General features: G+C 41.2%; 1 protein-coding gene across 1 annotated transcript in view; it reads left to right on the forward strand.

Annotated features, from left to right (window-relative positions):
- Positions 1-24,605, forward strand: part of Patj (PATJ crumbs cell polarity complex component) — a 325,876-nt gene that overhangs the window by 125,962 nt on the left and 175,309 nt on the right. The window contains exons 26-27 of the mRNA XM_059254557.1: positions 2,775-2,852; positions 6,024-6,123. Coding sequence (XP_059110540.1) covers positions 2,775-2,852; positions 6,024-6,123 — 178 coding nt within the window. The remainder of the gene's footprint in view (positions 1-2,774; positions 2,853-6,023; positions 6,124-24,605) is intronic.

Here is a 24,605-nt window from a genome sequence, read left to right on the forward strand (position 1 = left end):
TTAAGCATCATTAAGAATTAAAATTGAAATTGAACTTCATCTCTAAGCACTTAGTGAGTACGGCTACGTACCAGACCATCTAATTTCCCCAGAAGCAGTGTGATGTGCTGTTTTCTTCCAGTGCCCTGGCTGTGCTTCCTTATCGTGTGGCTTTAGAATGGTACCCTTCATTTGGTATATGCACATTTTCCGTGTTAACCGTATAAATTCATTTTTCACTGTTAGGTGAAATGCATGGTCTTCTATTTTCCTATAGGAGGTAGTGCTTTTGGTGAGCATTTTCTCTTCTGAGTTTACCAGTGATTAGCATACGCAGTACCATGTCTCCACTATTCAGAATGTAGACATCATGAGAGGCAGCTGGCACCGCTCAGGTCACAGCTTCTGCATGCCTTTTCTCTCTGCCTGCTTTTGTCATGGGCAGAAGTAGACTCCGATTGTTCTGTTTCTGGATCCTGGCAAGACTCACCTGCCCCGAGCCTGTGACCTTGTACTCCAGCAGATTGTTAGTGTATGTGAGGAAGACAGAGGCACAGAGCACAGTGCTCCTGCGGAAGCTCTGGCTGAACGTTAAGACGTTATCGCTGGAGCTGGAGAGAGCCTGGGAGCACTTGCTGCTCTTGCAGAGGACCCAGGTTTGGTTCCTAGTTCTCATGTGGGCAGCTCACAGCTACCTGTAACACCCTCTTCTAGCCTTTGAGGGCACAGACACGCACACACATATACATGGTGACACAGACACGTGGACACAAGTGCACATGGACACGAATGTACACATACGCACAGACACACACATATGAATAAAAGTAGGTCTTTTGAAGAACTTAGTACAGTTGCTTTTATTGAAGCGAAACATTTCTAAGACCTTACTAATTCTTAATTTGTTATAGTAAAAGTGAATAGAATTTCATTTTAAATTGCATTTAGATCAAAGTGGTTAATTTTTGTTTTGTTTTTAATATTCTCTAGACAGGCAGTTCCTTTAATTTTCTGAAAAAGGGTTTTTTTTTTTTCCCTACTTTCATGTCAGCCACTAAGTTTTATGCGATAATTATTTCTGTTGGCAATCTGAAGTGTCTCCAGACGATTACTAATGGAGAGGAGCATAGCTTAGGAGTAGAGTGTCTAACGTGGCTCTGGATTCAATCTCTAGGACCAGAGAAAAAAAATCACTAAAAATACTATATTTTCCTAAGGTGTCTCATAGATAGCATTCCAAAGAGACATTATTTGGGAAGTAGCAGCCACATGCCAGAGACAGCTGCTGCAGAGGGAGAGCCAGCAGGACAGGCCAGCTCCTAGGTGTACCTTTAGCTGAGCATGGTGGTTCACCAACACACTGGAGGCCAGCTTGGGCTACACAGAATTCTAAGTAGCCCTGGAGTAATGAGTGAGGTCCAGTCTCAAAAAAAAAAAAAAAAAATCAACCAAACAAAATAAGAAAGCTATGCTATCAGCATCAGTGAAAATTAAAATTGTTTTTATAAAAATTGAACTTCATGGGCTAGAGAGATGGCTCAGTGGTTAAGAAACTGGGTGCTCTTGCATAGGACCTGGGTACAATTCCCAGTGCCCATACAGTGGTAATTCCTGTATGCCTGCTGCCTGTAACTCCTGTTCCAGAGGATCTGGTGCCCTCTTCTGACCTCCATGGAGACCAGGCACACATATAGCAAACAGACATACATGCAGGCAAAAACATTCATACAATAAAAAAATAAAATAAATATATAAAATTAAAAAAAACCTTAAACTTCATTTATTTGTAAATATTTATTGAATGCAACTATGTATCAGATCCCATATGCCCACCACAGAAATTACAAAAAATATCATCCAATTCCTTCTCTCACTAGATAGTAGGAATAAATTTGTAATTTATCCTTCTGGTAACAGTGATAGTTAGATATTATCAATCCATGATATCTGCTAAGTAACATATTTCTGCTGGGAGTTCCGAAGTCAAATAAATGAGGATGCCGATATTCTAGCATCTCACTTAAGTCACCACTGAAATTTCCTTTGCAGAATGAGATGTTTAAATGACAGTCTAACTTTGTAGTTTTCTCTGTCTTCACCTTACACACAATTCTTTAATGTATTTGTTCTGGTGACATGATTTATAATGCATATTTTTCCCACTTTACCTACTTTTACTGATTGCCTTGAATTGAACTTCTCATATATTTACCTTGAGATGAAGTCACTAGGTTCATTAAGTCTTTACTGTTTAAAAACACAGAAACAAAGGCTGGAGATTGCTCAGTGCCAAGCATGGCATGAGACACGGCACTGATTAATAAACAGACAAAAAGGAATGTATCAAAGCCCAGTGCATGGCCCCCACTGCCACAGCCCTCACCTGTTATCCTCAACTGAGAAGATGATGTACACAGCAAATTCTAGACCGACCTGAGCTGCACAGAGAGAAAAGTCACCCGCATCACACTAATCAGGAAGATGGGAAGAGAAGGGGACACAGACACACACACACACACACACACACACACACACTCTGTATGTAGCCCTGGTTGGCCTGGAATTTACTCAAATAGATCCTTATGTCTCCGCCTTTGGAGTGCTGGATTAAAGGCATTCACACTTTTTGTTTTCTTTTGAAACATTGTGTCTCCCAAGCTAGCTTTAAACTCACTGTGTCGTTCACAGCCTCACAAGTGCTAGGATTATGGCTGTGCACCATCACACTAAGTTTAGAAAAAGACATTTGAGCTTGCTCATCCTTCCTTCTTCCCCCCTTTCTTTGGTGATGGTAGGTCATCCCAAGTGTGCATAACAAAGGCAAGTCACCTGCCAGGAACCAGGATCAAGACACTCAAGAAAGAAGAGCAAAGGTAAGCCAAGCCTCTCCAGCTTCTGAGGACTGCTTTGGTTTCTTTGTGCCTAGCTGAACAGTGGTGGGTGAGATCGGCCAGGTGTCCTGTGGATTTCTTCTGGGTATGAACCTGGTTCTTGACAGGATGAAGCAGAGACCAGGTGAAGCATAGGTCAGGTGGCCCGTGAACACAGCCAAGGACATCTGTGGCTCTCACATAAAAACGTTTCTCTGGGGTTAAGAAGATATGGAGCTACTGCAGGAGAGCTGAGTTCAGTTCCCAGCACCCATGTCTGACCCCTCAGAGCTGTCTATAACTAGAGCACCTGGAGGATCCCAGGCTTCTGGCCTCCACAACTCCTGAACTCAAGTGCACGGGCCCCTAACACCTCCACATACACACTCAGATGATTAGATTCTTATAAAGGTTCTGAGATAGTGGTTAAATAATACTAGTTTGTAAACTAATGAGAAAAGGGTTATTTTTTGTTTTCACTTTTGGGACTGTTAGGCCTTGTTAAAACACATTGAAAATGAGCAGCAAGAACTTTCCTCCAGAGACTCAGCTTCTAGCTGCTGTCCTCACTGAGTAGCCCTATGTTCTGTGCAGACACAGAAATGCAAACCACCTGTCTGTTTGTCAGAGAACTGTTTCTTTAGCACGAAATCCAACAAGAAACTAATGGCCACGTTGTCTATTATCAACCAGTGGATGGCATATCCCCATAATGCCAGCTTGGAGGGCCTTGTCCTCCCCTATAAACGCCACCCAATGGCAAGAGCAAAAACCAGACTCCATTACTGCTGCTGCTAAGTTACAGCTCAAGTGAGTAGCAGATCAGACTTAACCTAGTACCAAAAGCACACACACAGAATTGGAAATAAACCACAAAGAAATAGGAAAAAGTGATGGAGTTCTGTCTCTCAGAATTTACTATGTGAGCCACAAAAAAAAAAAAAAAAAAAAAAAGTAAATGGGTTTAAACAGCTCACGAATTGCATATCCAAGGCATCTCTGTTTAATTAGTTCTGGAAGGTGGGTCTCCTTGAGCGTCTCAGTGGGACTTCCAAAACTGTCAGTGTATAATTAAAAAAAAAAATTTAAACAGTGTTCAGAAAACTATGCAAAATGTGCAGGTGCCAAGTATTTATTTAACTCACTAGTGAGACCAATAAGAGATGGTGAGCCTGGTGCAGGAAATAGGAGAGAATTAAGTAGTCAAGTTTAGATACAAAGTTAGTCCATGTCTTACAGGTCAAGAAAGCTGTAACTTTGGTGCTGTCTTTCATAAAACAAACCACTCGCCTCTCTGCCACATAAAATCAATACTCACTGCTGTCAAGTGAGAATCATTTGCAGTAGTTAGGGTGCACTTGCTTGAAATCCTAGAACTTGGGAGGTGGAGTTCAGGGTCATCCTTGGCTACATATAGAATGAGAGGCCTGCCTGGGCTGTAGCATGTTGGACTGTGTCTCCAAAAACAAAAAGAATTTCTTCCATCACTGTCATTTTCTGAAAGTTTATCTCTCAGGCAACAGCATGAATAAAGGCAATTATTTAGACAACCAGCAAATACTTAGGGAGATCACCATATGCCTGGGACTAAAGTAGAAGGTGCCATTCAGTGTGTCTTGTTCTTTCTTGATGGTGTTGTCATTCCTGGCCTTCTTCAGCATTGGGAGCTCCAGCCTTCTCCATCACTGGAGGGTTTGGTCATGTGTACACCCTTCTTTAATGTGCAGCAGGAGGGTGCCTGGGGGACTGGGTGTGGTGCGCATCTTAATCCCTGTACTTGAAAGTTAAGCAGAGAGATGGTGGGTTCCAGGCCAGCCTGGGTTAGGATGTGCTTACCTGTGTTCTTCTCTCAAGAGTGTTGAATGCAATCAAATAAGCTGGAATTCTTAGCTCTCAATAGCACTTTCAGCCCCTGCCCTTGTTTGAAGGATCATCTTTGACGTTGGATGATGTGGTTCTGAGAAAAGAAGAGATGTTTTTGGCGCTGAGTGGGCGGGCGGTGTCACTTGATTTGACTTTTCATTTCAACCACCTTTTTTCAACTTGAAGACTGTAGCTGTCACATTCTCACTTGTTTTTTTTTTTATTAAAATTTTTAGATTTTTTAACTTTATTTTATAAGCATTGGTGTAAAGGTGTCAGATCTCCTGGAACTGGAGTCATAGACAGTTGTGAGCTGCCATGTGCTGGGAATTGAACCCTGGTCCTCTGGAAGAGCAGCCAGTGCTCTTAACCACTGAGCCATCTCTCCAGCCCCCTCACTTGTTTCTTAGTAAATGTTTCACATTTGACTTCTCTTCATCACTCTTACATTTTAATATTTTGTATTTTCCACACATATAATCACTGATTTCATTAACATTATACTCAAAGAATGTGGGAGTGCTTTCTTTTATGAATCCCAGATAGTGCCTTCTATTCTGGAGGAATTCACTATTTGGCTTGTTATAATGGGCCAGTGTCCACTCAACAGAGGTATACCTTGCATTAGTGGTTTTGTCAGATAAAGCATAATTGAATGCACTTTAGTGTAGGAAGGCAGATCCTAATCTAGTCATTTGGGTGCTGTGAAGGGCTTGGGCATCTCAGCTCCTACTCTGCAGTAGCTGGCATCTCTGGAAAGTTTGGCATGTTTTATTTTTTCTCACGTTCAAGAATACGTCTTCATTCTGTGAAGGTAATTTAGCAATAGAATTTTGTTTCACTTTATTTACATGAGTCACATTGTTGTACTATGTTATTTGCTATATAAATTTAGAGCATCCTTATTCAGAAATAATTATTCATTATAACCACCTCCCTTTTAACATTAAATGTGTATGATCATGTACAAACTCTAAAGAGAATGTACATGGCTTGCTTTTTCATGGGGAAAGAAGTGTGTTCTAAGCAGGGCAGTGTTCTTCCAAGCTGTGCTTTTGAATTTCTATTTGTTGCATTGCTGTAGTTATATAAAATTACTTTTATAAAATTGCAGGAACTAGAGGAAATATATTTATTCTACAGTTCTTGTGTTATGGTCGAAGTCAGCTGCAACCAGACTATTTCAGATTATTTGTGCGTGCGTGCGTGCGTGCGTGCGTGCGTGCGTGCGTGTGTGTGTGTGCTTTTTGTCACTGAAGAAGAGAATTGTATGAAAATTATTAACCCATTTCTTGAATTTTGCATCTTCAGAGGCATGGAACAGCTCCACCTCCAATGAAACTGCCTCCGCCTTACAGAGCTCCATCTGTGGACAGTGAGGAAAGCGAGGAAGAATGTGCCCTGACCGACAGTGAGTGCCTTTGCATTATTTAGGGTCGATTCAAAATTTATTAAATTATGTTGTCATACCTATTGTGAATCACAAATATAGGACTGTAGGTCTTCAGAAATGTGCATGAGCAAGTGTTAAAAATAAAGTTTTTATCTTCAAATCTCCTGTGGCTATTATTTACTACGCTTTTCTATTTGAAATTAACAAAGGATACTTATGAAAGCCAAGTTGCACAATGCTTTAATTTTACTAATTAATTGTGAAACAAAAATGCTAAGTCCTGGGAGTTGGGGTTCTAACCCTATAATGTAAGTTGGGCATGGGTGTCAGTACTTGATTGCTGTCCTTGAAAAGAATGCTGACGTGCTGTGTGGAAGCACAGAGACTCACCGTGTCATGTGGAGGCACTGGGAATTTGTTTCATGATTTCATTTTGCAATAGTTGAACCAACTATACATTTGGCAGAGGTTTACTAGAGGCTCTATTTAAAGAAGTCACTTTTCTTTTGCATGTACAGTATGTACAGTTAAGCTTGGTTGCCATATATACACTTTCTTTTGTGGGATAAAAAGTAGATAGTGACAGTGCTGTGCAATTTGTAAATGTACAAAAAGGTATTGACCAACGTTTCCAAGGATGAATTTTGTGTCCTTTGAAATTACACATTGCATCTTACTTTTAAAATGTTCCCTACCATAACAGAGAAAAGTAATTTTATGTAAAAATTGAGAGTTGAAAGTGGGCTCTGGCAGTTTTTAGAATGTGGCCTTAAGTGTGGCCTCTACTTAAGAGTGGTCAGTGTTTTGTGTGGTGATCGTGAGGCTGAACGACGTAAACAGGTTTCAATGAGCCATGAGGCAGTCTCCAAAGGGCTTTGCTCTTCCTGTTGCTGGTCATGTAAGCAGGAATAAATAGAAATGACATATAAAAATGTAACTGATCAAGTTAGCGTTATGAAAGTAGGATGTATACTCTGTAGAGTTCTTTGTCTTGCTTTATTTTCACTAGTAAACAAAGCCTGATTGAGTGTGATCCACTGTGTAGAAACAGCATCAGCTGTGAAATGAATAAACAACCCCTTTTCCCTTGGTGGAGTCACCAGCATAACGGAGTATATGAAGGTTTGGGAGAGAGCACATAGTGGCAGAGAAGCCTCGTCTCCTGGAGAAGCACTCGTTCCGGGCGCTGACAAGCGTGAGCTCACTCTCTTGTTCTCACACAGATAGTAAGGCAGCTGCTTAGAGTGCCGATTCTGACCCATCTGTGGGTCGTGTTTGCTTATCAGTGGGCATGGATGCCCTATAGTACTCTGCTTCATAGGACTGTTATAACAGGCAGAAAAGCGTTTAGAGAGCAGTGCCTGGTAAGTACTCTGGTTACCATGTGCCAGGCGTCTTTCTGAGGCATTACTTATATGGCAGCAGTGTGATAGCTGTGACAACTTTGATCATAGAGCAGAGAAACTGGGGTTTAAAGACATAAAGGAATGTGTCGAAGTCATACAGTTAATAAATGGTAGGAATGGGGTTCCCACCCAGGCACTGTGTAGAGTTTCGCTGCTGCTTAAAATGCCTTACAGTCCAGACAAAGGAACTAAGTAGTGTGGACTTCTCACTCCACTTTCATGCCATAAGATTTGAGGAACAGCAGCGTCCTCCCCAGGTCATGTGTGCACACACCCATATGCACACGTCAGTGAGGACAGGAAGGATCCCGGTTTACACTAAGTGTTGAAGGAGTTGTAATTTCTCCTAACTACAGGAACGTTTATTTCATGGTTTCTCCAGCAAATCCATATCTATGTATCTAAAACTCTTCTCTCCATTTCTTTTGTCTGTGATGTTTTTCATTCTCAGTGTTTACGCCCTTCTCATCTTACACAATTTATTTCACTGTTAACCTCCAGAAATGCTGAATAGCTCACATACCTTGCTGACAGCCTAAGCCACTGGTATCCTGCACTCCCTTTAGAATAGATCTCAGGAGTTTTCTTTATTCTGTAACTCTTACAGATTTAATATTTTGCTCATTTGGCCTAAACTACAAGTCAGTCAGGTTACTGTTTACCTCAGTTTTACTGTCCCAGAACTCAGTTGTGTGCATTTTATGAAATACATTCCATAACAGTTCCCAAGGTCTGTGCAGGAAGTACATGGTTCACATTCAACTGTTGCTTCACAAGGCAGTGCTGACTTATAAGAAAGATTGCAGACATGAGATTTAGGACTGCAAAGCCCACTAACTGCCTTGTTAGTTAGTTCTGGAGTTCATGTAGGTAAGGTTTGTTGGATGGATGTTACACATGGGTGGATATTATTGAGGTGTAGTGGGAAAGTAGCCGGGAGTGTTTGTTATGAGCTAGTGTTCTAATGAAGGAGAAAAGTGACAAATAATAAGCTACTTTAATAGTGATTGGCACTGAGTAAAATACAGTGGAAGTAAAAATGAAATAGAAGATAAAATACAAAAGGTAGTATGAGAAAAGTCAGTGCATTGTACAAGACCGTGTGAAGTAGAATGGTTCAGAGACTAAGATAGGATGCTTGTGACATGGAGTTAAGTGTGGCTCATGCAGTCTTCAGATAGTTGAAAATAACTGAAACCCAGCCCTTCAACAACCTCTTAACTTTGTCAGCTGTCCATCCCTGTGAGAAAACACCTGAGAAAGTCACCTTCTAAGAGGAAAAGGCTTCTTTTCTGATTAGGTCGCTTCACCTTGTTGATCTGAGCCCATGTCTGTGTAGCACATCAGTTAGGAACATTTGACTCAAGAGTTGGTCAAATCGTAGAGGATAGAAGAGAGGGAGGACAGGGTGAGGAAATGAGACACCTGAGGGGTGTGGAATAAGAGAAAGAGGAGAGCCTGAGTTCCAGTATCCTTTATGAGCACACCCTCAGCACCTGACTTTAGCTCCCACCTAGACTGTAGAGAGAGCCTCCTAACAGGCCATAGACTGGCTGCCATGCCTTTAACAAATGAGACTTTTGGTTTTAGATTTATTTATCTAATTTTATGTTTATGAATGTATGTACCACACCTATACATGCCTGATGTCCACAGAATTCAGAAGAGGGTCTTGGATCCCCTAGAAATGGAGTTATGGATGTTAATGAGCCAGCATGTGGGTGCAGGGATCTGAATATGGGTCCTCTGCAAAAGCAGCAAGTGCTCTTAACTACTGAGCTATTTCTCCAGCCCTAACAAATGGGATTTTGAGGGACATGCAATGTCTAAACCATGATAACCAGTACAGATGCATGTGTAGAAATATGCATGTATATTTGAGACAAAAGTTGCACTAATACTACTTTACAATGTGATGAATTTTGTTCTTTTTCTATAAAAAACCTTTTTTTGGTTTTTAAGTGGCAAAAGACCTCCTCCCCCAGCACAGCCAAGTGCAGACCATCTCAGACACCTGCATTCAGGCCCGTGGTCCTAATCATCTTCTATGCAGACCTGCTGGGTAAAGCCACGAGGAACCCGAGAACGGGCTCCCACACCTAGTGACCTAGCAAGGCGGTTTCCAGCAAACATTTCCATGAGCTTCTAAGGCAGTGTTTCAGGAAGGCTTCCCTTATTCAGCTTCAGTGGCTAACCGTGACATGCCTCTGTGGAGGTGAGGATGCTAGAAGCAGGCAGCCCCTGAATTTAGCACCAAGTGATTGATATGGAAGAAGAGAGGGAGGATGCTTACTAACATAACCTTAGTAAGTACTGCTCACATTATTGGGAGAATTAAATACTATACCCAATACCCACTGCATAGTATGTGAGGCATTGGATTTTAGATGCCTTATCTTGCCTTGTTGAACATATTTCATGTCATACTAGAGACCAATTGTAAAAATCTTATAATTGTAAATTAATCAAAGTTGCTTGAATATTAAAATTTATGAAACAAGAAATAAGAGGTGATAGACCGAATTAGTGTTTAGCTATTGCCAGAATTGCAGGATCCCCCCGCCGCCGTGACATGCACTGATATTGTGAAACTGATGTGTTAGCTTTAGCTGTCAACTTGAAACAGGCTAGAGTCACTGAGAAGGGAGTCTTGATTGAGGGACTGCCTTCAACTGAGGGACAGATCACATTGGCCTGTAGGTGTGTCTGTGGGGAGTTGTCTTAATTATTAATTGATATAGAAGGGCCCACCCTACTGGGCAGATGGTCCTGAGCTGTGTAATAAAATTAGCTAAGCATGAGGCTTGCAAGTGAGTCAGCAAGCTGTATTCTCAAGTTCCTGCATGGTTCCTGACCTGATTTCCCTCAGTGATGGACTGTGACCTGGAAGCATAGGCCAAAGAAATCCTTTCCTCTGCTTTCTGTCATGTGTCTGTCACAGAGACAGAAAGTAAACTAGAACAGTATGGGATAGCCTTACATACAAAACTGAAAGACATGTTTTGTTGGGGGTTTCAGGATCACCAAAGGACCGCACATATTCTACAATGACTTCTGGATCTGATTCAGTTCTCTCTGTCTCCCACTCAGATTTGCATTTGTCTGAGAGAGCTGCCCTGAGTTTTTCCCACTAACCCTGTAAATCCTCTCAACAAAATGAAATATTAGGTTCTTGTCACAAGCCGTTGTGGGCCATGATGCAAATATAGCAGATAGCAATTGATAATTCAGATATCAACCCACCAGATGAATAGTTCTCTGATGGAGAAGAACGCTGTCAGGCAAGGCTTATGGGACCACTGACTCTGCAAACTGTTGCTTCTACTTGTGATTTCACATGTGCAAAAACAGCTGTGGAATCTCCCCATTACCGTGCATTTTCATGTAATATATACATGTAATCTCAGGATTACTTCTCATTCTTATGGGCACATATATCTGTGGATGGTCAGGAAGATGACTTCTCATTAAGCTGTATAATTTTGATATATAGAAAATAAACTAGGATATGCTTCATAACTAGACCTGTTGTTCCACAAGGACTGTAAAACACTTAGGCCCTGTTTTTGTTTTTGTTTTTTTTGTTTTTGTTTTTTGTTTTTATCACTAGCTCAGACTGGCATAAAGAAAACAATTTCTTCTCAGTTCTAAGATAGCCACATACTATTGGCTGGTATGGAGCCTCAGAACAAATTCAAACTAGACTGAATGTCTCTGTAAATGGATGATAAGTTAAAACTTTACAGATATGCATAAGGACAGAGCCACAGACGTCTAACCAAGGTTATTAACACAAAGAAAGCTAAAATACTATGCTAGTTTCTCTAGCCAAGTCTGGCTGAAAACACAGACCAGCAGCCACTGTCCAGAAAAGTACCAAGTACCATGGTAAATGGCTCCGTTCATTATCATTTACTCAGGGAATGTGCTATGACCTTCAGATGTAGCTTTTGTAAATTTTTTTATTATTGCAAAAAGCCTCCTGTTGAATGCGTATATAGCTGTGTAGAACAAAGGAGAACTAGGAGGAATTAGAACTTAGGAAGAATTAGAGCTGTAGAGAAGAATTAGAGCTATAAAAGAGAAAAAAAGAGAATGAAGAGAATTAGAGCTGAAGAAGAATAATAGAAAATGACCCTCAGATCATGTGTGAGTCTTTTTCCCTCAGATAGATAGAAACTTATTCCTAAAGACCCTCAGATAAGAAAGTTTCCTAATGCCTCGCTTCTCTGGGGCATTCTATTTACAATTCTGGAGCAGTTCTGGGAGCTGGACTCCCGGGCTGTGTTAGGTTCTGCACAAGGCTGACCTCTTAGTTTCTATTCTCAGTTTTGGTTTAAGCCCTTACTTCCTCCCATCCTCTCTTCCCAACTGGAAACTTCTATTGTTTATTGTTTCTCTTCATGACAAGCAATGTGGATGTAATTCCATTCCCAGTCCCCGTGTTTGAAGCTACATTCTTCATTCCATGGTGTCTTAGTTAAGGTGACAATTGCTGTGATGAAACACTATGACCAAAGCAACTTGGGAAGGAAAGGGTTTATCTCACTCACAGTTCCATAGGACATTTCGACATTAAAAGCAGTGAGGGCAGGAACTCAAGCAGGGCAGGAACCTGGAGGTAGGAGCTGATGCAGAGGCCGTGGAGGAGTGCTGCTCACTGGATTGTTCCTCATGGCTTGCTCAACCTGCTTTCATATAGAACCCAGGACCGCCAGCCCATGGGTGGTACCACCTACACTAGGCTGGAGCCTCCTCCAGTAGTCACTAATTAAGAAAATACAGCCAGATCTTATGGAAACATTTTCTCAATTGAGGCTCCCTCCCCTGGTGACTCTAGCTTGTGTCAAGTTGACATAAAACTGGCCAGTATACATAGTTACAGTAACATGGTAACAGGGTTTACTGAGGGCGGAGTGTGTGGCATAGTTCTTGGTAAAGCTTCAAATGCATCCTCATTTGATGTTCAGAAGAATCTTGGAAGGCTGTTAAGCCTTCTGATTTCACTTCTTGTCACCTTTGGAAGCTGTACCTGACTCCTTAACCCAGTACATGGCCCTGTTTTATTTTTTTATAGCATTTGGCACAATATAGCTTTCAATGGAACTGTTAGATTAATTATCTGTCTTCCTCACTAAACTCTAAGTTCTAGGAGGTGGATGTCCACAGAACTTATGTTTTGTAGGAGTACATTGAATTTCAGTAGTGGAACAAATAAATGACAGAGAGTGTCTGATCCATATAGGACACAGTAGGGACAGGATGAGAATACTATGCTGCTGCAGGGATACTCTTTCTTGCTGACCTCAGCATTTATCCAGTATCAGTGCATTCTGTTTTCACATTTTAAAAATTAAGATATAATTTCATCATTCCTTCCTTCCCTTTGTCCCCTTCGTTCACTCTCTCTCAAATTCATGATCTTTTTTATTGTTGTTGTTGCATATATATATGTGTGCATAAATATAACTATAACCTTCTGAGTTCATTTAATGTTGCTTGTATGTATATGATTTCAGGGTTGATCTTTAGTTACTTGGTAACCAATTAGGGGGCTCCACTCTGGGGAAAAGTTCTCCCTGTCTCAGTAGTTTTTGTTCCCTTTGTCCAGGGGTAGAGCCCTTCAGTGTCAGAGCATCTCTCCCAGCAGCCTGACCCCTTGTGTTGCTTGCTCACACCCACCTCATCTCAGCTGCTGTCTAGAAAGGCCACTCTAGCTGCTGATTGGCTTTATATGGGCTTGTTTTTTTCAAGCCTTTGACATTCATTCTGCTACATTTTTGAAACCACCAAATAAGAAATTTTACATGAATTTTTTAGACAAATTTATGGTCAAGAAAAAGAACCAAGAGACAGGGATATGGATTAGTGAGTAGAGTGCTTCCTGTGTGAGCCTGAGAACCTGAGTTTGAATCCCCAGCACCCACATGAAAAAGCTGACCATGGCTGCATGTGCCCCAAAGGTCTAACACTTGGAGACAGATAGGCATAGCCTGGGTGCCTGCTGTCCAGCCAGTTGGGCTGAGCCAGCATGCTTCAGGTTCAGTGAGAAACTCGTTTGAAGGGAATAAGCCAGAGAGCAATAAAAGAAAACACCCAGCAGCCTCCTTTAGCCTGTACATGCATGCATATGTTTATATGTACACACAACATCATCCTTTAGCCTGTACGTGCATGCACACGTGTGTATGCACACACATTCACAAATAAGTATTTTTTTAATGAAGCAGCTAGAACCACACAAACCAACTAGTCTTGAGCTGTTTGTTGTTACCTAGTTTTCAAGTGGAGAACAGAAGTACAGTGCCCACCGTGGTGGGAATCCTACAGCCCTTCTCTGATGCAATAATTCCAGAATAGAATATTGTCTTTGTGTTTTGTTTTTTCATCTTTTTCCCCTCTTTATCTGGGTTTATTATGAGCTATAATATACTTGCATGGCTTTTCTAGTCTTTCCTTCCCACAGTCACGTGTTATTGGTAGAATACTCACCTAGCACAGTATGCCAGTTATGAAGCATAATGATAACCGCCCATGGTGACCTGGCTTATGCAGATTATCAGACCTCATAACTTCATGTTTTGTTTCAGTTCCTGTTTTTGTTGTTGTTGTTGCCTTTTTGTTTTGTTTTCTGAAACAGTCTTGTTATGTAGGTCAGGCTGATCTTGAACTCATTCCCCTGCCTCAGCTTCTTGAGGGCTGGGATTATGGGAAATGAAGTTTATTAAACTGGTACTGTGAATTCAAGTATTTATAAGTGTAGGAGAGAAAACCAATAAAAAGTTCCTGTGGTAGAACTCATAATTCACTGTGGACTCCCTTCCAGGGTGCATTCAGTGTCTTTGCTTCTTCTAGCAGAGCCGTACAGCCTCTGTCAGTGTCTGTTTCTCAACACTCAACACATCATCATTAAACTGTCCCCCAAGCTTTACTTGTCAGCACTTATTTACTCCACGTCAGATTTCTTCAAATGTTATTTGTGTGCATATACAAAATTACATACATACATACACACACACACACACACACACACACACACACACACACTTTTTGATGTTAGAAATAGTTTTACAGGAAATTCTTGTGTGTTTTCATGCAAGAGATGAGGAACCTGTCCCAGAAAACAAAAAAAAAATCTATGTTGAGTTTGGAAGAGGACAGGGATGTTTGTTAGGCTCTCCATCCTAAGGAAGCTAGCAGAGCCTAGAGCTCAGCCCCCGCACCCCTCCATAAACAGAAGAGCAGAAAGAACAGTTATCACACATGACATGGTTGTCAATCTCAAAAAATTTAAATCTAAAATTATTTTGGCTACGATATGCAGGAATACGTATGAATTATGCATGTGTTTGTATAAACACACAAACAGATATGTGCACCTTGCCGGTATTATCCACTTAGAAAAAGTTATGCATTTCCTAATACTAGAGAAAAACTAGAAACTGTCATGGTGCTGTCATCAGGAGTATAAAATGGTTGGGATATACAGTGGCTGAAAGCTTGCCTCACACTCTTGAGGCTTTGGATCTCTAAAGCAGTCTAGAAGAGTGATATGAGGGGCTGGAGAGATGGTTCAGCTGTTAAGAGTATTACTAGCTGCTCTTCTGAGGTCCTGAGTTCAATTCCCAGCAACCACATGGTGGCTCACAACCATCTATAATGAGATCTGGTGCCCCTCTTGTGGCATAAAGGCACACATGCAGATAGAGCACTCATACATTAAAAACAAGTAAGTCTTAAAGAAAAAAGAGTAACATGATTTGAATCCAAATCCTAAGTGAAATATACTTTTAGTTAATATGAGAATTTGAAGCTCTTTTGACTTGTAAATGAAATGCCAGGCAATTTTGGAAAATAAAAGAGGGTGGAGAACTATCCCTTCCACGGCTCTGAATTGGCGGTCGCCCCATTCTGTGTAGATCTTGTACCTTGTGCCACCATCTCAGCTGAGTGCTTTGTTGTAGGGCTGTCTTTGCTTGGGAAGATATGTTTCAGCATCCCAGGTCTCCATGGGCTAGATGTGGCTAGATGCAGCAACACCTTCCCACCCACTTTATGTGTGAACATGAAAAATAGCTGCACGCATTTCCAAGTGTCCACTGGTCTCAGTAGAAATAGAGGTTCAACTGTCACTGGCTGGGATTTGAAGGGATAATCCTACACACTGAGGTGTTCTAGGACTAGGGCTGAGCTGACATCAGGCTTCATGGAATTGTGAGGGTTGTAGCAATGTTCTAAAATTGAGACTCTGTACTCAACAAAAGCCTACTTTTGTGTAGATAGCCAGGAGGAAGCCATGGGGCTAGGAACGGAAAGCGGAGAATTAATGCAGACAAAAAGCTGAGAGAGTGAATGGAAAGTGGGATGGCCGTAAACTCTCAAACCCTGCCCCCAGGGACTGACTTCTTCCAGCAAAAGGTTCCATGACCTCCCCCAGACAGCACCACCAACTGGGAGCCAATACCTGAGCCTGTGGGGACACTTCTCATTCAAACCACTACAGTTCTTTAAGTTTATTAAAGTCATAGACTTGTGCATTTGTAATTTACAGTTCTACTTACTATAGATGTTCCAATCATTACAACTTAAGTTATGAATTAAATATTACACATGCAAAGGATAGTGAAGTTGTAAACAGGTCTCTACGAAAGGAGGAGGAGAATTCAAGTAGCATGCTGCCTTAAAGAAGGGAAGGAAAGTCAGTGTCTTCTGTAATGAGAGGAGGAGGTTTCAGCGTGGTAAAGCACACCTAAGGTTTGTCAAATTCTGAGGCTGAGAATTCTGAGACCAAGAGTCATTAATTGCCCCAAACTACAAAATGGGGTATTGATGAGGCAGAACTAGACCCGAGTGTCACTTGTGGGCTCCGCCCCCCCAATGCTTGCCTGTAAACATGGAGCAAACATATGGCAAACAGGTCTATTGAGCAGCCAGTGTGGACTCTAGTTATCTCTGCCTCGCCAATAGATGTCACTACAGTCAACAGTAGTTACTAGCCAAGCCTGTAAAGAGCTTTGAGAATGCTTACTGCCAATTAGCAGGCAGCATGAGGAGCTTCTGCCAGCTCTTACTAAATACATCCGCATATACGATCTCCTTTTTATTTTTGATAGTGCAAAATTCAGGGAAGATATAAGAGTACAGGTTAAGATTAAATGTTTTAGTTTTATAGAAATGATTTTCCTTATTTCCTATGTAGTTTATTTTCTTTCATGAACTTTTCCTATTTATAATTAAGTGAAATAAGTAGTATTTGTATCCTAGCTATATGATTAGAGGTTGGTAGGACTGGTTTCCTATTTTAACTTTTTTGAAATGTTCTAAGCTTCAGCCCTTGCTGTAATTCAGGTGAATTTAACAGAAGCGTACATTTAGAAAGGGCATTGTTGAATACCTTTGAACTGCATTTAAATTTAAATTGTCCTGTGTGTTCTTGACTTTTTCCCACTTAACTCATGGTGCAGTAATCATAGTAATTATTTTTTTTAATCTCCAGTTTACACAGAAAATTTTGTGTCTGTAGTTCCTACAACACTGAAGTGATTGACAGATTTAGAGTGTAATGGAAATGACAGACATCTTTGCAGTTTGCTATATGCTATTTAGGTGTGTCGGCCTGGGCTGGGCAAGGTAGGGTGGATGAAGCGGCTTCAGTTTTTTGTTTTATTTGTTTGTTCTTCTAACAGTTTCTGTAAATTACTTTTCCCCCCTTAAGTTTTCTTCCCAAAGCTAACTTCTATTTAAAATGTCAGAGACACTAATGAATCTAATGAAAACATTATAGTTTGGGCTGATAGCTTTGTAATAAACATGATTTTGTGCTGGAAGCAGTGAGGAAGAGAGACGTAGATGACTATTCTGAACTGGGGTCAGACTCAAATCGATAGCTCCTTTTAATTTGCATTGGAAAGATACTGTCCCCCAAATTACTGCTTTTCAGCAGGAAAATTGGACGTTAACATGGTATCAGGTGAAGTTGGCCACAAAATAAATAGTTGCATTTATATTGCCTCCTGCTCTGAAATAGAGCTATCTTCTCTGTGTGAGCAGGGTGACTAGTGTCACGGCCTGCAGTATGCAGTCCCTATGTAAGCAGGGTGACCGAGTGTCACAGCCAGAATCGTGCAGCATCCGAGGATCTGACTGGAGAACCAGGGATTTTTGCCTCTCCCCGGCAGACTTCTCCAGGCAGCTTTCTCCAACTAGCAGATGTGACTGTTAGCTTGAGGGAGCGATTGAAATTAGCTTAATTGATTGTTTCTCATGATAGAAACAGACTGATAGGTTGCCCTTAAAAAGAATAAAATCTGAGAAAAAAAGGAAATAGACCCAAGGTCGTGAGAAGAGAGAGGACAGAGGCTGGGGGGAGAGTGGAGCTGCTTCCAGCATCGACTGTCAGGAATGCAGAAGCCCTGAAGAGAGCACTCCTGCAGTATGGTCCACGGAGGATTCCCAGGTAAGGCTTCTGTTGCTGATGAGATCTGCAGGTCTTGCTGAATGCAGTCAGATGCTGTTTGAATGCTGGTGCAGGCTATCGGTTCAAAGATCTCAGCAGCAGTAAGTAAGCTAAGGCATCTCTTAAGTGAGAGAGTGAGGGCACTTAGGCATGTGCAAGGTGGATGCATGCTGGAAGCAAGCCTCGCCGTGGCTGGAATCATCCTTAGGATGTTTTTGGAAAGTGAGGCACTTTATCAGACTGTCAAGAATATGCTAGTAGTTTCTGCGCCAAAATCCTTAACACTCGGGGCATGCAGTATACTTACCTGTCAGCATCGGGATTGAGAAGTAGGTCTCCTGTACATTTATTAGTATTATTGCTGCAATTTGTGGCTTCACTATGATGAAAAGGCAAAGGTATTTATGTTAGAATGAGGTATTCTGATTAATTTTAAAACTAAGCAGTCAGCATTTTAGATGTAGATGAAAGCAGAGTATCACTAAGGAACCAGCAGCACACAAAAGGCTGCTTTTTCTAAACTGTAAATAGTCCCTGAATACTATTTGATCATTGTGACTGGTTGGCAGTCTCCATCATTCAAGCCTACAGCTTTGATTCATTAGGTGTGGTGGGGGCTCAACCTCCACCAGCATCACCAGTAACTTCTTGTTAAATATACATTCTGACTCTCAATAGCATAGCTCCTGTTTGACTTTTTAAAAATTAATATGTTAGAACCAGAGCTCTTTTTTATCCAGTTAAGACGTGAAGTCTTTAGAACCAATAAGGGTCCTCTTAAGTACCTTTGTCTATGAAGACAGTTTTACTCAGAGTCTGATGCAATGTGACTTTCTTTTTATTTTCAGCAGAATGACTCAAATTCGGTTTTCTCCTGCACCAGCAGGACATATGCAGCAGTCCCAATTTAAGTGAGCAAGCCTTATTCCTGGCTGTTCTTTCAAGACCACTGAGCATGAACTTTGGTCTGGACTGCCACATCACTTCTGGGCATTTTGGTGTGAGGGTGCTTCATGACCTATTATTCAGTCTGCGTATTTAGTTTCCAGGAAGCATCTCAGCTGTTAAACATATGCGTCACAGATTGCCCATGGGGACAACTGTCTACGTTGTGTTTGTTTCTGTTCTGCAGTTAGAACTGCTTTCGGTAGCGAACTGTCAGCTTTTCAGTATTCCTTCTCAAACTTGCATTGACAAAGAAACTGTGGGGATGACCTAGAGCCTGGTGGGGCCGGCTGCTTCGCTCTGGACTCCCTAAGCCATTGGCCCATTGTGTTTGTGTTTCAGTCTCTCAGTTTTTGTTTTTGTTTGATTGGTTTTGTTTTTCTTTAGATCAATCCAAATTATACATACATTTAAATCTCCTCACAACCCTGAAGTTGTTATTGTCCATGCTTCAAAGCTGTGGTAAAAGCCCCCGGGAGTTGCCATAGCAGCTTTCTGGAAACTGCATTATGTGGATGCAATAATTAGGAATTGTCATGTCCATTGCATTTAATCAAAATAATATTTTTGATTTTAAAGCCATGATTAGCTATAAATACATGCTGTAGTGGGACATGTGTGTGCTGTGTGTTTTGTTAATATGCTTCTGCTCAGGGTTAACTCGTCATGATTTTTATAGTCAATATCTTCAACATTAAAAATCTCCCATCTTTATGCATTTAACTCCAAGTTTGTTTTTAAAGATTTGTTTGTTTATTATCTGTATAGTTGTGCCTGCATGAGGTTATGTGTACTATGTACCTGCAGGTACCCACAGAGGTCAGAGGACAGTAGATCTGGAGTCACAAAAGGTTGTCAGTCACCTAACATAGGTGCTAGAAACCAAATCTGGGTCCTGTGAAAGAGCAGTAAGCACTCTTAATCACTGAGCCATCTCTCCAGCCCCTAATTTCAAAGTGTATTTATGTCTAATGTCATGGTGTTCATTTTTCTGCACTCAGGTAATTTTACATGTGTCTATCTGTCTATTTATTTACTTATTTTTATTTTGTTTGGAGTGGGGAGGCTGTTGGTGTCTTAGACAGGCTTAAGCATGATGTACTGTCTAACATGATTGCTGATTATTGCAGCATTTGAAGCCTGAAGTACAAAGATTCTTGTGACTTTGAGAGTAGGCTAGGCTACATAGTGAGACAGAGAAACTGGGGGCAGAGAGAGTCGGCAGGTGGGATAGGGGGAGGGAGGTAAAGAAGGAAGAGAGGGACCAACAGAGACAGAACAGAAAGTCCATTGAGAGCAAAGAAGCACTGTAGGCAGGGCAGTGGGAGGAAAAGGAGAGGAGCTGACCAGGTGCTTCTCACACTGTATTCTAAAGTCTACAAGTTCAAGGATTTTCTGAACTAGAAATGGTAGTTGTAGCTAACCTAATGATCTGGTATGTTAGGACACTGACATATAATTTCTAGTTTCATTGATTTCCTTTTTAAAATGTTTACTGTATACCCTGCTAAATGCTTTGTACACTTTATTTTCTTTATAGTTTCTTATATAGTTTTATGCATTATTGGTCTTATTTTATAGGTGAAGTGTACATGACTCCATAGTCTGTGTTTTTAACAAGTATTAACTGTGCATAATTTCAAGTAATTCATTTCATTTGCTGAGTCCAGTTGACAACTTTCCTCTTAGTCAGTAATATTTTTTTGGTTTGTTTGTTTGTTTATCTACTCATTGGGCAGATAGATGTGCAAATTAGATTAACTTACCCCTAAACCGTGCTTACTGACAGTCTAAGTTCTGAAAAAATGTCCACTGCATTCTCCAGCACTCCACATTTTAATATTGAAGGTTCCCATTCAAGCAAATGAGACTGAATTGGGAAAATTACAGTAATGGAGGCGTGCCATGAGCTGAAGGGCGTACCTCATGGTTTGAGGCACAGTGCAGTATGAGCCAGACCTCCCTTCCGGCACCAGCAGATTTCTCTTCCTTCATTGAAAAATTAGTGCATTCAGAGAAGTAGCAGGTCTCCTGATGTTAACCAGATGGAAATGGGTGAGTTGGTGGCTTCATAAAATGTTTAGGGGAAAATCTGGAAAAATTGTACTTTGAGTCATTTCTTATTTCCGGGTTTGTCCTGGTTGAGATGGGTGGTATTCGTATCTCATTCGGTAGTGTCTTGAATTGCATTTGGGTCTTAGCTCAGTCTTAGCTTCAGGTACTCAATATCCTGCAGTATCTGCTGCCTCAAATCTTAACAAATAGTACAGATGCAGGTACATCCTGGGAATGGGAGTCCTTAGAGTCTCATGAAGCAAAGATCTTGCAGTATACAGCATTCTAGGAGAGAGATTGTTGTCTGATGGCTAGAGGGCTAGCTTCCTAGCTGAGTGGTCACCAGGAGATGATGATGCTTCTTGGTTTCTTTTTTTAGTTTGTTATTTGAAAAGCGTAGCCCAGTCTGGCCTGGACCTCACCATGTAGCCCAGGTCGGACTTGTAGCAGTCCTCTTTCCAGGTGTGGGAATTTCAGACATGAGCAACCAGACTTCTTAGAAAAGTTTTGATGTGTCTGCAGGGATATAGAATGCTGGTGTTCTATGTCAGTTGTGACTGCTGATCTGTGCTGTGTGGAACTGCTCAAGCCTCCTTTTCATGTTCGTTGCTTTGCTTCTTCAAATGTCAGCCATTGTGATGTATGTTTAATAACTTGTAAGTTATTTAGTTCCTGGTTTTGATTGTTCTTTAATAAGTGACATTGTGGTAGGTAATCTGGGTTGCAGAGTAACAGAGCCTGTGGCAACTTCCTGTTCTTCAGTCCTCTGAGATCTGTAATATGTTTTCTTAGGTTTAACTATTACTTTCCTTGTGATCATGGTGTCTGTGGCTTGTAGTGCTGTGCTGAGATTAGCTGTCTAGATTTTGTTTTTCCTTAAAATAAGAGTTTAAGTTGTTGTCTTCAGTCTCCCTGCGTATATGTTGTGCCATAGGAATGTTTTACTTCTGTCTTTGACCCCATGAAAGGAGGACCAAAAATATAGAAGAGGCTAAATAGTTCACTAGCCCAGGAACAGAGTACTAGGTAAGGCAAAAAGAGGGTGTGACAACCTGAAGACTGTGGGGTGTAATTGTTACAGATAATACACAGATGTGAGGCCTGGGGTTATGAAAAGGAAGTGAAGCCCAGGAAGGAAGTAGGGCCATTATCAGATGTGCTTCAGGGCATTTCACTATGTACTCACAGGCAATCCCAGCTCAGAATGGCTATGGTTTTTACATTGTATATTAAACATCATGGGAAGTCTAATCAAAGGCAGCCCAAGGTTTTCAGCGCAACTGGAGAGATGAGTTTAGGCCCATGTCCAAACCCCAACCCACACTCTTCATCCTTGGCTTTGTTGAAGAAGCTGAACACTCAGGACCTGGACCTGGAGATTTAGGAGATTGGGTGGCCTTTGCTCCCCCAAAGCACTCAAGAATTCACTCTTGAGAGACTAGATACAGGCCTTCACCATGACTGTAGGTGCCCTTCAAACCAGGCAGCAAGACTTTGTCCTATGAGCACCTCCTTGACTGATTCTGGGTGATGCTAATAACATAGAATTCCACTAAAGTTTAAGCAAAGATGACTTGCCTGAAAAGGGTGAAGTATATTCAGTGTCCCATCCCCAGCATCTGAAGGCCACAGTCCTGCATGAGTTAGCTGTGTGCTTTCTGGGTGCCATGTAACACTGATGTCTTGGGGATATAAAAGTAGGTGGAACCTGGTTCTGGTTGAGTGCCCATCCTCTGAGGGAGATAGCTGCAAATACCCTCTCACCAGGCAGGAAAAGTGTGGCTTCAAGAGCTGGAGGTAACTTTTTGAATCCGTGACTTAGGTAGAATGTGGGCCTGTTTTCTACAACGTAGTATTTTGGGGCAGTTCACTTAGTCCCTCCCAGCGTCCCAAGTTTCTTATGTCTAGGAGGGTCTGTGGGAGTGTTATTACATGAGATCATTTATTTGAAGGTAACTATCTATATAGCATCATTATCATTATAAACTGGAGTTGGGAATTGCCCCTAAGACTGTAGGTAGGTGTCAAATAGCGGCTTCTAGGCTTGCTTTCTCCTTGGCTCTGCCACTCACTTCTTCCTCTGAGGTCCAGCCAGTCTTTGTCTTTTCTTTCTCTTGTGAGGATAGCACTTGGTCACTGATGTGTGAAATCCTGTCCTGGTCCCTCCTGTCAGCTGCTTTCAATGTGGGATCAGGTTAAAGCTGTTATATCTTTGTGTCTGAAAAAAAAAATATTGCAAAAAAAAATGTTAAAGCTCAAAGCAAGGTCATAAATGCTTTACAACTCTGCACAATACCAGCCCCTGAGCTAACATCATCTGCTGCTCTGTGGGAAGGGTGTGGGTGACAGACATCATCTGCTGGTTTTGACAGTCTTTGGTATCTGTTTTGTGTCATTGTCAGAGTTCTAGCTGCTGGATGTTCAGAACGTAATGGTTTTTTGCTAGCTTTTTCAGATATATGGGAGAAATGTCGCCTCCCTTGGGGAGCCTTTATGTGCAGCTTGTGGTCTCCTTCCTGACTCACTGGTTGTTTAGATAAATGGACACCTAGGTCACCACAGAACCTGAAATACAGTGTTAAGGCTGGGCTTCTTACAATAGGTACTCTTTTGTTATTTAAAAAAAAAGTATATATAATTTACCACCTAACACCCTTTTCGCGTATATGGTTTCATAGGGGTTAGCGATTTATTTTATTGAGTGTGTGTGTGTGTGTGTGTGTGTGTGTGTGTGTGTGTGTGTGCATGTGCATGTACTGCACGTGTGTAGAGACCAGGAAATACCTTGCAAGTTGGTTCTATCCCTCCACAGTGGGTTCCAAGGATTGAACCAAGGCCGTCAGGCTTGGTGGCAAATGCTTCTTACTCACTGCGCCATCCTGAAGGCCCAAGGAGTCAGCTGTTTATGCTGATGCAAACCAGCTCTTCAGAACATCTTCATCCTCCTAAACTGAAACCCTACAGTCATTAAACAGCACTGCTTTCCCCCTGTCCCTAACCTCTTGGCTCCTGGTAACCACCATTGAATTTCCTACCTTTGTGATTTTTGACTATACTCCACTAAAGGGAGTCATACAGTATTTGACCTTATGTGATGATTTATTTCACTTAGCACAGTGTCATCATATATATATGTTTAGATAAATGTTTGTTTAGATAAATGGACACCTAGGTCACCACAGAACCTGAAATACAGTGTTAAGGCTGGGCTTCTTACAATAGGTACTCTTTTGTTATTTAAAAAAAAAGTATATATAATTTACCACCTAACACCCTTTTCGCGTATATGGTTTCATAGGGGTTAGCGATTTATTTTATATATATATAAATATATATATATATATATATATTTATATATATATATAATGTCAAGATTTTCCTCATTTTAAAGGCTGCATGGTATTTCACTGTGTTAAATAATTAAATACACATTTAATTATCCATTCGTTCATTGGTAGACACTTGGGCTTCTTCTACCTCTTGGCAGTGGTGATAGACACTGCTATGAATAAAGAGGTGTGGAGCTCTTTAAGACCTGATTTTAGATATTTTGGATGTAAATTGAGATTGCTCAATCACATGTCAGTTAGACTTGTAAGTTTTTTGAGGAATTGTCTTACTGTTTCCATAGCAGTTGT

Source organism: Peromyscus eremicus, chromosome 2 (assembly GCF_949786415.1).
Source record: "Peromyscus eremicus chromosome 2, PerEre_H2_v1, whole genome shotgun sequence".
In the NCBI taxonomy this organism is placed as follows: Eukaryota; Metazoa; Chordata; class Mammalia; order Rodentia; family Cricetidae; genus Peromyscus; species Peromyscus eremicus.